Genomic DNA, 15,678 nt, shown 5'->3' on the forward strand with positions numbered 1-15,678 from the left:
ATTAATATTCTGGTAGTTCTGGTTGTGTTTTTGTGATAACAAGCATTTTGAATCTATGTAAGACTGAGTCTGGAAGGTTGTAATGTAAAGACATGAAAAGGGTTTGAGTACTTACATTTCAAGTATTTTAAATATTTCACGGATAAGTACGTGTATTATTTCGATCGGGTTGCGCAGTAAATGTTAATGTCTTATTCCTCTTTTAAAATGTCGACGTGGTTAATGAGAGATACTGCAAATAGTTTCAACATAATGAACAAATTGAAATAACATTAAGAACAGTATGGGAGTAATTCTCTTAAAAAGGACAGAAGTCAATGACAAGTAAAACTTTACCAACCATATGACTTGGTCAGTCTAATAGGATGAGTTCGGAGTTGATTTTTTGATCCCTGTCTTGTGCGAGTGATCTGTTTGCACGGAAATGTAGTTATGTTTTCATTAACGTGTTTTGCAAAGTCATATTAAATGTATTGAGAAGGAAGTGTAAGAATTTTGTTTATTTTAAAATGATCATGTGCTGGAGTACGAGGTGGAACAAACGAGATACGAGAAACGTTGAAAGCATCAAAGGAAGTTGATATTGGTTTTGACCTGCTCAAATAGGAGTGAGGGGTCAAGGTGACTGAGAATTGTTGAATGAATTGTGAAATGGGGTCAATGAAAATTTACAGAGTTAGTTAAAATGTCACATTTGTGCTAACTTTATAACAAAGGTCAGAGAATATTTTTTTTATACCAGAGAACTCTTGTCATTGGCGGAAGATTGAAAAGAGTAGTTGGTTTTTACCTCATCGGGTTTTTCTAATGAATATATTTTGACTATGAAATGAATTCAATAAAATAATATCTGTGTTGAATATTAAATACAATGATCTTTTTGAAGCTATAGTTGACTGATTGATGTCAGAAAACTGTTTGATTTAGAATTTTTCACACTAACGCAATTGGCAATAACTTATTGTATAAATTAAATTAGTATATGTACATGCCATAAGTGAGTGGTAGTTAAAATATTTCAAACCCATTTTAATGAACTATGAAGCAGTAAATGTTCAAAAACTAACTATAAGTAAACATTTTTTTTTAACATTACGAAATAGTCGTTTCAAAATTAGTGGTGATAATGAATGTAATTTTTAAAGTAAAAACTTCTTTGGCGGCGCCGAGCATTTTTTGTGATGAAAAAAAAAATGTTAAACTCGCGAGAGCGTAAGACGTAAGATTCGTAAAACGTGGGACGGGCACGTGGCCTGGTCGAGGGACTGTTACAATGTCATTGAGTTCTTCTTTGTTGATTTGAATTGAATGCCATCTGGTGACTTTCCCTCTAGCTGGTACTGGTATGGCTCGAGTACTGACAGCGATGTGTTTGGGGGTTTCAAGTGATGAGACGTAATAACGCTGGATGGCGTTGGCCTCAATTGAGACAATTGTCATTTTGCACTGGTCATTGAGTTTTCGCTGCTGGCGCTCCCTGGGTGCAGCCCGTTTATACTGTATGCAGTTGTTTTTTTTTCTTTAAGTTGCGTTACCTATGGAAACATAAGGAACATTTTTTAGTATCTGTTCCGCAATAACTTTGGTACCTAATACCTATACATACAACGTTATTCTGATCTTTGTGAAGTTTGATACGATTATAGCTTTATAGCTAGCAGGATTATTAAATTGAGAGAGTTACCTATATGCAATTGACTCAGAGGTCTTGATGTAAGTATTAGTGGTGATCTCGATGACGATAAGGTGCGATCGAGTTTGGTGTCATGTAGGGGTTGGGCTTGATTTCCTCTCTTACAAAATAGTATTTAAGTATCGTTACATGCGGTCTCGAAATATTTTGAAATAAAAATGTACTTTCTCTATGATTGAAAGTTTGATGCGAGTTTATTTTTGAAACTTAAAATATCCAAATGAAAAAAAAGCTCTAGTAAATTAGATATCAATGTCAAAAGGTATTTTATTTTTAGTTGTCTGTACGTCTATATGAAGAATATTTAGGGTTATATACAGTTACAAATCACGTTATAAAAGCGAAATTGTAGAAATGGCTGAGTTTGTGAAGAAGTTTAGAGCTACAGCCTCTAGATACGTAATAATATGTTTGAAGCATAGAAATAATAAAGTACATGTATAGTCGTAAATTAAAAAAATAATATTTGAATTAGATATTTGACTTAGATTTTGGTTAGAGACATGAAATAGGTAACATTCATTGCCTATGCGTGATTTCAGTAACTGATTTGCTTTTAAATTATGCGAATTGTGAGATTAGTCGTATTTATGCCAGTGTCTAACTCTAAACATACTCTGCTTGATTATTATTGATTTGTTAATCGATTTAAAAAACAGTGTCTAGAAGAATAGTTTATCTAAATGATGGGATAGCATTAGTAGTTGTTAATAACTGTTCTAGCATATCTAGAAAGGGTTATATAGGGTAACATATACATCAATGATCGAGACATCCAAAATTAAAACCATCCTATCTCTCTCGTATTCAAAGTTATGATTGTGATGTTTCATTCGTATCAGGATCAGGATAAAAAAAAAATGTAATTCAAAATTCATAATTTTCATAAGTTGTAGTTGGTATATCACATGACTTTCCACATTTCCGCTTTTAATATCTAGTTTCTGTATTATTTACGTTCTATTTTCAAAAAGTTAATTTCGTGTCATTGTGTCGTGGTTCATTTATTTATTAATGAAACACTTACATTTTGAAGTTCATCTTAACAGAGGTAATAAAATAATATTGAAACGGTTATTGATTAGGTACTTAACATATGTCGGTACGCTTAAAAAATGTATGTCACATAAAATTGTTTACTTCAAATTGAATTTTAATACTGTCAATAGAGTTGAATATTATAATTGCCATAAATGGCTTTATATGCACTATAGATAGGTACTTAAAATCAATTAAGTTAGTATGAAAGAAGAAACCAATTGCACCAATAAGATTGGTTTCGTCAGAAATGTTTGCATTGATTTGAAAAATCTGCTATCTTTGCATGATTGCTGTGAGAAATAATATTGAAAGAGTGTGAAGAAACATGTTTTTTTTTGGAAAGCTTACTTTGATTAAAAAAAAAAAAAAAAAAAGATAAATTGCCATCTTTAGAAGACTGCTGTAACGAATGATATCAAAAGGGTGTGTACAAAATGCAAATCTTCCGTTTGGTCCGACCAGTTGATTTATTTCTGTTACAATAGATGAAATAAAATAAATCTTCAAGAAAAACTGGTAAATTATTAGATATATTGGGTGTCAAATAGACTTTGAAATTTAGAAAATGCATCAAAATATTGGACATTATACAATTATTTAATATTATTTGCAAAAATAAAAATCTACAATTATGCATGATAAAATTGATAAAGTCTGCGTTTTGCTACTGAAACCTGTCTCAAGTGTTTCTGTCGACTTTGAGTTTAATATTCGGAAACAGGTTAGCAAGGTTATATGCTAATAAAATAAAGAAAATATGTATATCTTAAGTAACACCAATAGCTAAAGACCTGTAACGTACGAGCTGAAAATAGTATTACAGTTAAAAATCATAAACGATAAATAATGAAAACATTTTTTTTACTATAAATGTAGCAGCTACGCTTTTGTAAGTTTGAGAATTGTTTTTATCCCGTTTTTTTTTTGGGTACCTATTCGGAAATAAACATACCAATATGGATTTACACTCAAGAGTACCCTAGTACATACATACTCGTTGATACTATAAAGCATAAAGGGGATTGTAACAGGCCAAGTTTCTTCCTAGAGAGGTACCAAAATCTGATTTATTTGTCAGGTCTGTTTCAGAGAAATACAATAAAAAAAATAGTTTGTGTTCATAATATTAAAATTTAAACTTTTAAAGGTACAATATCATATTTTACTTGAAGACTATCGAATTCATTGAATAAAATCTATTTATTGCATAAACCTATATCGCTGTATGATGAAAAATGTTTTAAGCGTTTGTAAGACACGTAGTAAACATCAAGTAAATAATTAACTACAAGTCAAATTCTCATAAAGCTAAACATATGCAATTGACAGTAAACATAAAGAAAGGAAAGAACTGAAGGCCGAATGTCATGATAGACGCGAGCTCAAACATATTGATTTAAAACAAAGTTTACACATTTAATGTTATTGTTTACAACTAGGTATAAGAAGCTGAATAAGCATTTCGATCTCAGAGGAATTTCATGGAGTAGGTACGATTTATTTCAGTGTATAAGAAATGTTTTATAAGTGTTTCTAAAGGCGCTTTCTTAGCTATTTTCTTTTCAACCTTAAATTGAGTTTCGTGCGCCGGAGTCATGCACGAAGTAGGATGGCCGAATGTCATGATTTTTGGTAATTATATCAAAAAGTGTAAGCAAATATGAATTTTACTTGGCAACTTTCTGAAAATACCTGAATTTAATATTAGGGTAATGGGTAATGTTTAATGACTTACCTGGCAACACTTGAGTTAGCAAGTGGTAGGGGTAAGTGGGAGTTAAATGGACAGTTGTGCAGACTCGTTCACTTGGATTGGGGAGTCAAAGAGAGAACATCTTGATGGTAACGGGTGAGCAAAGTTAAAGAGGCACCACCATTTTATAATTAGAACAATCATAGATAAATTTATAATATTGGTATTATATTAAAAACAAGAAAACTAATTTCAGCGTTTTTAAAAATTCATCCCCCGAGGTGGTGAAAAAGGGGTTGAAAGTTTGTATGGAGACCAAATATTTTTGTGAGTGCGGGACTTGAATCTTTGTATAAGGGCATATTATTAGAACACAAAAAAGTAATTTTAGCGTTAAAAAAAAATCCCTTAAAAGGGTTAAAACGGGGTTGAAAGTTTGTATAGGGTTTAAATTTTATTTTAAGCTAAGAATTTGTAACTTCGGTTAAAGCAACACGCAGCAGCAGTTACATTAAAAGAGAAGAAAACTAATTTCAGCGTTTTTCAAAATGCATTCCTTAAGGTGGTGAAAAAGGGGTTGAAAGTTTGTATAGAGCTCAAACATTTTGTTAAGTGCGGGACTTGAATGTTTGTATAGTGGCATATTATTAAAATACGAGAAAAGTAATTTACGCGTTTTTTTTTTTAATTCATCCCCTAAATGGGTCGAAAAGGGGTTGGAAGTTTGTATAGGGTTCAAATTTTGTTTAAATCTAGGAACTTGAAACTTCGTAAACAGATATTATATTAAAAGAGAAGAAAAATAATTTTAGAGTGTTTGATAATTCATCCCCCATGGTGGTGAATAGAGGGTTGAAAGTTTGTATGGAGCTCAAACATTTTTTTTAAGTGCGAGACTTGAATCTTTGTATCATGCCATATTATTAGAATACAAGAAAAGATATTTCAGCGTTTTTAAAAATTCATCTCCTAAAAGGGTAGAAAGGGGCTGAAAGTTTGTATAGGGTTCAAATTTTATTTAAAGCTAGGAACTTCAAACTTCGTAAATAGGTAGTTAGGTAAGTAGTAGGTTTTCTTAAATAGTGGATTTGAAAATCTTCTAAGGGGGTTGAGGGATTATATCGAAAACAATTTTATTCCGTTAGGGGCTTGAAACTTTGTAGCCAGGTTGTGAAAGACAAATCTCATGCGTTGTATAATAATTAACAAATGATTAGCCGTCCCTACTGCTATCTTTTGCTGCATAATGTTTTATCTAAGCTAATGTAGAATATATAACCACCAATATACAAATCCACGCGTACGAAGTCGCGGGCAACAGCTAGTATTTCATATCCCGGTCGATATAAGTCAGATGTGAACGTTTGTAAGAAACCGTCAACTTTTTCTTATTTCGGGATTAGTACCTTCTATAATCTATGTATATGTCGCAGTAAGATAGATAAAGCCGTTATATAGTTATAACCCTAGGGATATAATTATATGTCGTAACATAGTTATACGAAAGCGATTCATTACTATCTTACTAGGAATATAACTATAATACGTCTTTAGTTTAGTGATATAGTTATATTACTGGATTCAGTTTAGTGAAATAATTGTAGGTAGGAGTGCGGGGGTGCGGCGGAGGTATAGTTATATCCCTAGGGATATAGTTATATGCCGTATAGTACGGTATTTGACTAAACTAATGTGGTTAAATGGTTATAAATCTGCCAGGGAATCAATGAAAACAGTAAGTATATTCGTTTTTATTTTTATTACAAAATCATTAAATCAACTTTGTTGGTTGCAATTAGTTGTAATACTTTTTAGCAATATTACGTAAAAGTACAGGTCGATTCACGAAAGCTGGCGCGAGATTTCTACTGAGTGACAGCTATTTTCATAGAAATTCTGTCAAATCTGCTTGTGGCAGCGACTAGCGAGCGACGTGCGGGGTAGCCCCCGCCGCCGACTCCGCTGCACCCCCGCACTACACTGCTACAATTACTTATTACTATCTTACTAAGAATATGATTATAATACGTACTATACGGCATATAACTATATCCCTAGGGATATAACTAGACCTCCGCCGCACTCCTACCTACAATTACTATCTTACTAGGAATACTAGCGAGCGACGTGCGGGGTAGCCCCCGCCGCCGACTCCGCTGCACCCCCGCACTACACTGCTACAATTACTTATTACTATCTTACTAAGAATATGATTATAATACGTACTATACGGCATATAACTATATCCTTAGGGATATAACTATACCTCCGCCGCACCCCCGCACTCCTACCTACAATTATTTCACTAAACAGAATCCAGTAATATAACTATATCACTAAACTAAAGACGTATTATAGTTATATTCCTAGTAAGATAGTAATGAATCGCTTTCGTATAACTATGTTACGACATATAATTATATCCCTAGGGTTATAACTATATAACGGCTTTATCTATCTTACTGCGACATATACATATCATATTAGAGTAAGGCCGTTGAAAACTACCTTGCATAGCTAATAATTATCATCACTTTGCTTTTCGAAATAACAGCTTTTTATAGATATGTTTTCAAAACAGATCAAATAAAACTTGTGACTTGTGACGTAAACATTCAATAATGAGCGGAACAGCTGAACATTTTATTTTTAAACTTGAACCGAACGTCGTTGGCGGCCTTCACCCGCTCTCACACAAGCTTCGAGTCACAGCAGAACAGCGGATGCACCGAAGATATAGTTGGTCAAACCAATTTGTCAGTAAATAAGAACAAAATAAAACTATACTCATCCTTTTCTTTTGGGTGCTAGTACTAGTGTAAGACAAAGATAGTATGATTATTTATGTCTACGTTTGAAATGAGACAGTCCTTTGACAAACTATATTTGTATATAATTTTGGTTGAATTAAATAAAAATTACTTAGTGAGCTCTATGTTATTTATTTGAAGAATGGATTAGGCAGTGCGTTTTCTATTGGTAGGTACTATTTTTGTGACGGAATTGTTTTATATAAAATTTAGACAAGCTTGCTTTCAACCTCAGTGAAGTCACGTTGCTTATCCTTTAGAAGGATATACGGACCCCACGGCCAACAGCGTATTTGGGACTCTTCTGAAAAATTTACCTCTGAAAGAGATTCTAAAGAATATTCATATTCATATATTTATTGCATCCATGGTAAGTACACAGGTGTTATACTGGGTCAACCAAATCTTGTCAGTAAATAGGACCATAAAAATCTATACTCATCCTTTTCTTTTGAGTGCTAGTACTAGTGTTAGACAAAGATAGTATGATTCTCTCTGTCTATGTTTGAAATCAAACAGACCTTTGACACACTATACATAGGTAATAGTTGTTTCACATGGGCCCTGGTAGGGCACGGCAATATTCTTAAATCTATTGAGTTTGAGTACCGTACATGCAGGTTTCATTTTAAATTATTACAAATATTATATCATTATTACTATCGTCAAATAACAAATTATCAAATGATATGTCACTAAAACTAAAAATATTCATGTTTAAAAAATTGTTACAATTTATGTCAAAAATATCAATGGGTAGGTATATAATGTTAAATTAATCTAATTATTTAAATTCGAAATTGAGTCATACGTCTAATAAATATATCTTCAAGTCGTGGATCGCCTGACCGTATAACTTGTACTTACCTACATATAACTTACTTTCAATAGTGTGGTGTGGTGTGGTTGATGAAATTCTGAAGCCGATATTCACCACACCGCGGCCATTCCGAGTATACCTACCAATTTGTACCTACTTTATTAAATCTCAATAAAATTACATCAACTTGCCGCCCTACTAAAATATAGTTTTTGTCTAGCCGATGACCTCATTATTTACTTTATTCGGACAAAAAGCGATAAGTAAAACTTGCTTTGAGATCTTTCCATTGTATTGTATAATTTAAATAATTTAGCGATCAAAATAAGTAGTACAAACTGTCACGTGGCACTTGGTGTTATAGAATCTTTTGGATTACGACGGGTGGCTTTCAAAGTTCTCAATTTGATTTGAACATTTCACTTGCACTCATATTAAGTATTAGTTAGGTTTATTAAATTACGCATTATTATACGCGATTAAGTCCCGTTTTATAATGTAATAATGTGATAGAATTGCTATCTGAAAACCGCCTTTTAAAAATTCATACAACATGCAACTTTGTCTGTAACTGTATTGTCTATATTGGCCACAATAAATAATTTTTAACGCCGATCTCGCTCCGAGTGCAGCCGGAATGAAACGCATTCATATTCCGATTCCATTACGAAGCTCGATGGCGACTAATTTATAGCTTCATACCACGAAAATGGAGATATATTGGTGTAATGGCCAGTGGGCATATTGATATATATAGATATATATTTCTCAAAAAATACATTTTATCGCAGAAAATTGAAAAACCTTTAAGGATAATAAATATTCTGAGAGTCCACAGGAGAGACAACAAGAATTTCTTCTTTACTGTCTTTTTTTGTGAGTAAGCAACTCCGTCATACTTGTACCTCTGCAACACCAGAGGGATTGCAAGTGCGTTGCCGGACTTTAAGATAAATAATAAAATAAATATTCTTGTAAATAGAACAACCTTAAATAAAGGCGAAGCCCCGCAGTAAGCTCAAGAAGGCTGTAAGATGGGATGGGCTCTTAAATACGATCCTTGATTATGAATCTTTGCCTCTACTTTAAAGAAGCTAAAGTTAAAGCTTTTCTATTTCAAGAGTTGCCTACTTATGCCATTGTGATAAAGTTTTTTTAAATAAAAATTAGTGAATCTAGTATAACCCGAAAAACGCTCATCATGCCGGGGCACGCGCGGTGTCTACCTGGTAGTGCACGTAGCGTAGCTCACCTGCGTGTTCCTGGTGAACCCGTAGCCCAGGAACCTCTCGTCGTGGCCGGGCACGGTGTCAGGCGCTACGTAGAACGGCTCGTAGAGCAGCTCGAAGTTGGTCACGTTGTGGCTGACGTGCGTGTGGGCGCTCTCGTTGCCGCCCGTCGCTTCCCATCTAAACATAAGATAAGATAATATTTTTACTGTCAAAATTGGCTTCCTCCACCCTTCATGCATAAACCTTAATATTTATAATCTTTGTCAATAAAGAAAAAGAAAATTGGTATTTATACCAATCATGGACCATAAAATTATAATTTTATGGTCCATGATTTTCGAAAGTGTTCATGAGTCCGAATCCTTTAAAACATCTACATAACATTGTAATTCTGCCTGTAACTTTTGAAGAGTACTGTCGAGTTTAATAAAACCCCATTAATTAGATCCAGACCTGATTACCAGCATATATGAGACCAACTATTTCGCAATCAAGCTAATTTTCCAAATCGATCCAGACATCTTAACATAAACATACATTGAAAAAAAATCCCGACCATTTGAGATTTTCCTTATTAGAACTTTAGATACTAGAATGTCTCACCTTGTAAAATTAGAAGCATACTGGTTGTAAATAAACACCTTCCTGTGGAACGGTATCGCCAACTTCTTCCTCGACAGCCTCAATAGCTCGGACTTGTTCGCCGGAAAACTGGCTACCCTCAGGTCCAGCTCGTATGTAGGCACCACGTACGCACAGAGCGGGCATTTTGGGGCCTTCGCTAAAAACTTATCTAACGCCTCCGCCATTCCTTTAGACGGCACTATATCTACATCCACAAGAAACACATAAGGTGTTTGACAATTCTTTCTCGCTAAATTTCTCAAATGATTCTGAGGATATGGATGTCTAACTCTCCAGGCCATTGTATCTGACTTTATTTCGTAAGGCGGGAGCGGCTTCGCTTCGCAATCCCTCGCCCAGCTTGGAACATGTCCTGGGACTCCTGGTCTTTCGCTTGGAGTCACTACATGTAACGCTATCCTCATGTAGATTTCTGGTTGGCATCGGAACAGCCACATAGCGAATGCTCTGAGTAGTCTTAGCTCATCTCCAGCAACGAAGACTGCTACTGATATAGGTCCGGACCAATGCGCTGCGATCCTGAGGAGTTCGTGTAATCGCTCTATTGAGCTTTGAGTCGCCAAGCAGACGCGACGATCTGATGATAGCTCTGCGTATAAATCTCCTACTGCAGCGTAGTCAAACATTTTGTATGACCTTGAGCCATCCCATCTTCCAAGTCTTAAATCTATTCTTGAAATAGGGTCGTCATCGACACTAGGGTTGGCTGCGTCACAGGGCTCGCAGGTTGGTGGTTCGGTGGGGGGTGGAGTAGCGTGTGGGGGGCAGGAGGGGGGGTGCAGCAGCCAGATGTTGGCGGCGGCGTTGTAGAGGACGAGCGCGATGGCGCAGATGCTCACCACGCTCCATTGGCAACGCCAACGCCACTGTACAAAAAAACACGATTATACAACAGGAAAACTCTTACCTGACCATGGGAATAGTCAGTTAACAGACAGTACTCATCAGTAAAGCTATTTACAAATGTGGACAAAATCCTAATTCATGAGATGATGTTACATAACCCGAAATTTTGGGAGATGGGGAGAAGATCGAGCAAAATGTCCTTTATGAAGAGGGAATAATTCACTTAAATCTGAGACGTAAATAGGTAATAGACGCCCCCAAAAGTCTACTTTATTACTGTCGATAATTGTCCGTAAAGGTACTCACAATCTTATCCCCTCGCAAGCCGGACATTGGTTTCCTAAAGTAGTGGTAGCGCAGCGCGGCCATCACATCACTCGCTCATGCTCAGAGACGAACTGCAATAAATGGTTTTGGTCAAACGTAGGATAACTATATAGGTACCTAAAGGTTTTTATGTCTCCTAAAAAAAACAGCTAAATTAAAATCTACGGGACCTCGTTCTTTAACATTTCTTCAAAGGGAGATTTATGACAGTTAAAAGATATATTTAAAAATGGAAAATTGTACTAAAATCACGATAATAATAGGTATCTACAAGCCACTTTAGCTCTCCGAAGTCTATACCACACTAATACCTAACTCCTATAATCTACATACGTTCAATACATTACTTGTTTATTATGTACAACAATAGCATGAATAGATTGATTTTATCAACCTTACCGAATCAAATCGGAAATTATGGTCATAGTGAAAAAGTCAAAGTACATTCTCGTATCGTACTGCAGTTACTAACTAGGCCTTCGTACTTAGCGGCTAAGTAAGATTAGAGGGTTGTCCTTATCAAACTTATCAAACACTTCCGTCAGGAATATTATCCGCCAAGGAAAATTGATTTTCAATTCGAGGTTAATCGATATCACGTCGCATGCACAATATTATACTAAATTCCTACTTAAATGGTAGAATACAAAGGGTCGATGTGAATGGACAGCGATCACCGGGGTCATTGGTCTCTATGGGTGTACCGCAGGGGTCAATATTGGGGCCTTTCCTGTTCCTTATCTACATAAATGACTTGCCATTCCTTGTAAAGACCCACCATGATATAGTATTGTTTGCAGACGACACCTCACTTATTTTCAAAGTCAAACGACAGCAACAAGCTTACAATGATGTAAACGATGCTATTTCAAAAGTAGTAAATTGGTTCAATGTTAATAATTTATTGTTAAATGAGAAAAAGACTAAATGTATTAAGTTTGTCACTAGTAGTAACGTTAGGCATGTGCAAACAAATGTCATTGTGAAGGATGAGGAATTGGAATTAGTTGATAGTACAGTTTTTCTTGGTATAACTTTAGATTCTAAACTCCAGTGGGGTCCCCATATTGCTACTCTTTCGAATAGACTGAGTTCTGCAGCTTTTGCAGTGAGACAAATCCGTCAGTTAACTGATGTGAAAACAGCTCGATTAGTATATTTTAGTTACTTCCATAGCATTATGGCATATGGTATTTTTAGTATGGTGGGGTGGTGCTTCAGAGATAAATACCATTTTTGTTCTGCAGAAGAGGGCTATTCGAGCAGTATATAAAATGAACCATAGAGACACTTAGAGATAAATTTAAGGAAATTGACATAATGACAGTGCACTGTCGATACATTTATGAGAATATTCTGTATGTACATAAAAATATTGTGAAATTCATAATATTAATACTAGAAATAAACATAAGCTCGCAGTGCCCTTCACTCGGCTCCATAAAATTAAAAAATCATTCATGGGTAATTGTGTGAGATTTTATAATAAACTTCCAAACCATATTACTGAATTTTTTTTTTTTTTTTTGGTTGGAGTCTTCTAGTAAGTATAAAATACTTGTAACAGAAGACACCGCTCTTCCATATTATCTAAGGCTAACTATACTATTAATAAATTTAAGAATTATGTAAAGCGTAAACATATTTCTAAAGCGTATTATACCACACAAGACTACATGAATGATAAAACAACGTGGGATTAATTGTTATTCGAAATGATTATTTATTTATTAGGTATATTTGATTAATGATGAGGAAATTGATATTCCGAATATTCCGATGTTTGTACTTCTTATGTGTTTTTTATTTATTTATTTGGCATTTAGATTTTATTCTAGAAACATTCTAGACTAGTATTTTTTATACAATTTTTTTTTCATGTTTGACTATCCTTTTGTGAAATTCTTAAAATTGTGTTAAATTTGATTTGTATAATAATCCAATATTATTATGGAATAATAACATCAATAAATTGCTCTGATAATTAGCTTAAGATAATTAATAAGTATGTTACGATTCATAAGTGCTTGTTGCTAGGCCTACATGAATAAAGTATATTTTGACTATTGACTATTTGACTATTATAAACAAATTCGATTAATTTACAGAAAATTCTTAGAACCGATACAGACCGACTGTATGTGAACTACACGCCGACTGCACGCCAACTGCAACGTCGGCGTGCAGTTCCCATACTAGCAGCGCAGCTAGTATTTGGAACTGCAATATCTGCAGAAGTTCGCAAATTGCGGGCATCTTTCTCTGTCGCTCTAATTAACGCCTTCATTGAAGTAAAAGAGAAAAATCCCCGCGATTTGCGAATCTCGGTTTTCGCGGCAGAACCCTTTGGTGAGGGCCGCATTTAAGCGAAAACGTAGACGTAGTAGTTCAATGTTAGTGACTGCTTTATTTTGTTTCACTGTGACTTGCGTGACTAGGTCTATTCTTCTCCGCAATGCGTTGATCTAGCTAGCTAGGCTAATGGACTAGGTAACTAATCTACTCGTCTAGCGAGCTACACGTATTCGTACAGTCAACGAATTTAATTTCAGTACCATTTCGTACCTTGTCACAGTGACAATCGACATGAAGTCGCTATAGGGGCCTCATACTATTGTCACTGTGACAAGGTACGAAATGGTACGGAAATTTAATTCCTCGAGCGTACTCTAAGTGACTTTGTGCTTGATGCAGACCAGCCGGCCCGGACACGGCCCGGCCTAATGTGAGTCATCCTTTACACTTCTTAAACGTCTATCGGAGTTCCAAGTCATATCGGAAAATCACACCACTAACAAACGATGCGCCACCCCATACTAAATTGATTTTGTACTTATGGTGTTTGTGATTTAACTATGATTCACCCGACCAATCGAATCGCCCGTTCTCGCCAAAGGTTCGGAATGAATATATAGGTAACGTACTTAATGGCCAACTAATGTTATTCGTTGTAATGATACTAATGATTGTAATGGATAACGTTAACAATCAGAAACTTAGGTAGGTACATATTGCCTAACAAAATGTTGTACAGTCAATGTCAAAGATAATAATATGTTTATAAAGTGTTTACTTAAATATTTTGCCTTATTACTTTACAAAGCCGCAAAAGTGTAAACATACCTATAATTGATGTTGACCTTACGTAAAGTCCGGAGGGGCTTAAAGTAGGTAGGTACTGCATAATATATCTGAACTGGTAAATTAAGGAAGTACCTATAGGTGCTGTCTATAAAAAGTGACGAGTATTTTTTTATTATATGTATAGAAGGCAAACATGCATGCCTGGTGGTAAGCGAATACCGTCGCCCATGGACACTTGCAGCACCAGAGCGGTTGTAAGCGCGTTACCAGCCTTTAATGTGGGAGTACGCTCGCTTCTAGAAAGTTTTACTTCACGATTTGTATTTTCTTGCGATCTTCACAAAATATTCCAAAGTCAAATTGTTCCTCAAAGAACAGCGGTGCTGAATAATTTTACGGTTTAGACTCACTTGTTTTAAGTCACTCGCGCGACATGTTTCGGAGAAACATTAAAAAAAAAAAAACAAAAAAAAAAAAAAATAATAAAAAAAATTATTCAATGTTAGCATGTCTCACAACAGTTTAAATTCGATTAACAACGGTGCTATTAAATATTCATTCCGGGACGAAAACAAAAGGTTTTGGCGTTAAAAATGCAAGTTTATGTACCTAATAGAGGGTTCCCCTGACGCGGAATAGTAAACTGCGTTTGTTGTAGGTATGTACCTAAGACTTGTAAGAGTTACTATATACCTTTGGACAGTTTGGACCCTACATATTGTATTTATTTACATACAAAAAGTATAAAAATGTATTAGTATATCAGTCAACCAGAAAAAAAACGGAAACTTCGGGATGAAATAAGAAGCATATTTATTTATTGTACATTCCTTCTTGAAAAGAAAAGTAAGGGTTTTACGCATAAGACCCTTTGGCTTCATCGCTTAAGTCCCTCGGGTGAAAATAGATTATTTGTAACAATAGATAAGCGAGCTAGTAATTTCACATACCTACCTAACATATACAGAGGTATGTAACCTCTCTCTCGCCCCGATAACTTAAAAGTAAATGAAGAAAAAAATCCTACCTTTATTATTAAATTAAAATGATTGGTGACATAGGTAGAAATATATTAGCATTAAAAGATTTTTAAAAAGCCTAACGATAGGTATTAATTAAATAATACTGTTTATCAATAAAAAATTGTAAACATTAATAAAAACTTACATACGGCTAATTTTAATAAATTCACTACACAAATACACCTTTAACTTCAACCAACAATCAACAACAATAAAAACACTTTGCAAATACAGAAAAAACACCAAATACATAGGTATGTCAATTTCAAGGTTATATTTCACACACATTCATTATGTACAAAAATTGTGATAGCTTTATCAAAGTTTAACTAGAGCAATTATTTTAATGACGATTTTATCGCTTGTAACTTTATTAAATACAAATTAGGTTAAAATATACGGTTTTGTGTGTTTTATTTAGAAAACAATATAAGTAAATAGTGACTGGGTGGTGGTGCCCGCACC

At 34.7% G+C, this 15,678-nt stretch overlaps 1 protein-coding gene across 2 annotated transcripts in view; it reads right to left on the minus strand.

The window, feature by feature from the left end:
- LOC134662787 (beta-1,4-glucuronyltransferase 1-like) overlaps positions 1 to 15,462 on the minus strand; it is a 32,654-nt gene extending 17,192 nt beyond the window's left edge. Inside the window, exons 1-4 of one of the 2 annotated variants that reach the window (XM_063519086.1) lie at positions 15,359 to 15,462; positions 11,087 to 11,178; positions 9,893 to 10,800; positions 9,310 to 9,466 (exon numbers count right to left, since the gene is read on the minus strand). In XM_063519086.1, the coding sequence (XP_063375156.1) occupies positions 9,310 to 9,466; positions 9,893 to 10,800; positions 11,087 to 11,149 (1,128 nt within the window). In that variant the 5' untranslated portion in view covers positions 11,150 to 11,178; positions 15,359 to 15,462. Of the gene's footprint in view, positions 1 to 9,309; positions 9,467 to 9,892; positions 10,801 to 11,086; positions 11,190 to 15,358 lie in introns of those variants that run through there. The other variant, XM_063519087.1, reaches the window with a different exon arrangement.
- Between the last annotated feature and the right edge of the window lie 216 nt (positions 15,463 to 15,678).

This window comes from Cydia amplana, chromosome 3 (assembly GCF_948474715.1).
Source record: "Cydia amplana chromosome 3, ilCydAmpl1.1, whole genome shotgun sequence".
NCBI lineage: Eukaryota > Metazoa > Arthropoda > Insecta > Lepidoptera > Tortricidae > Cydia > Cydia amplana.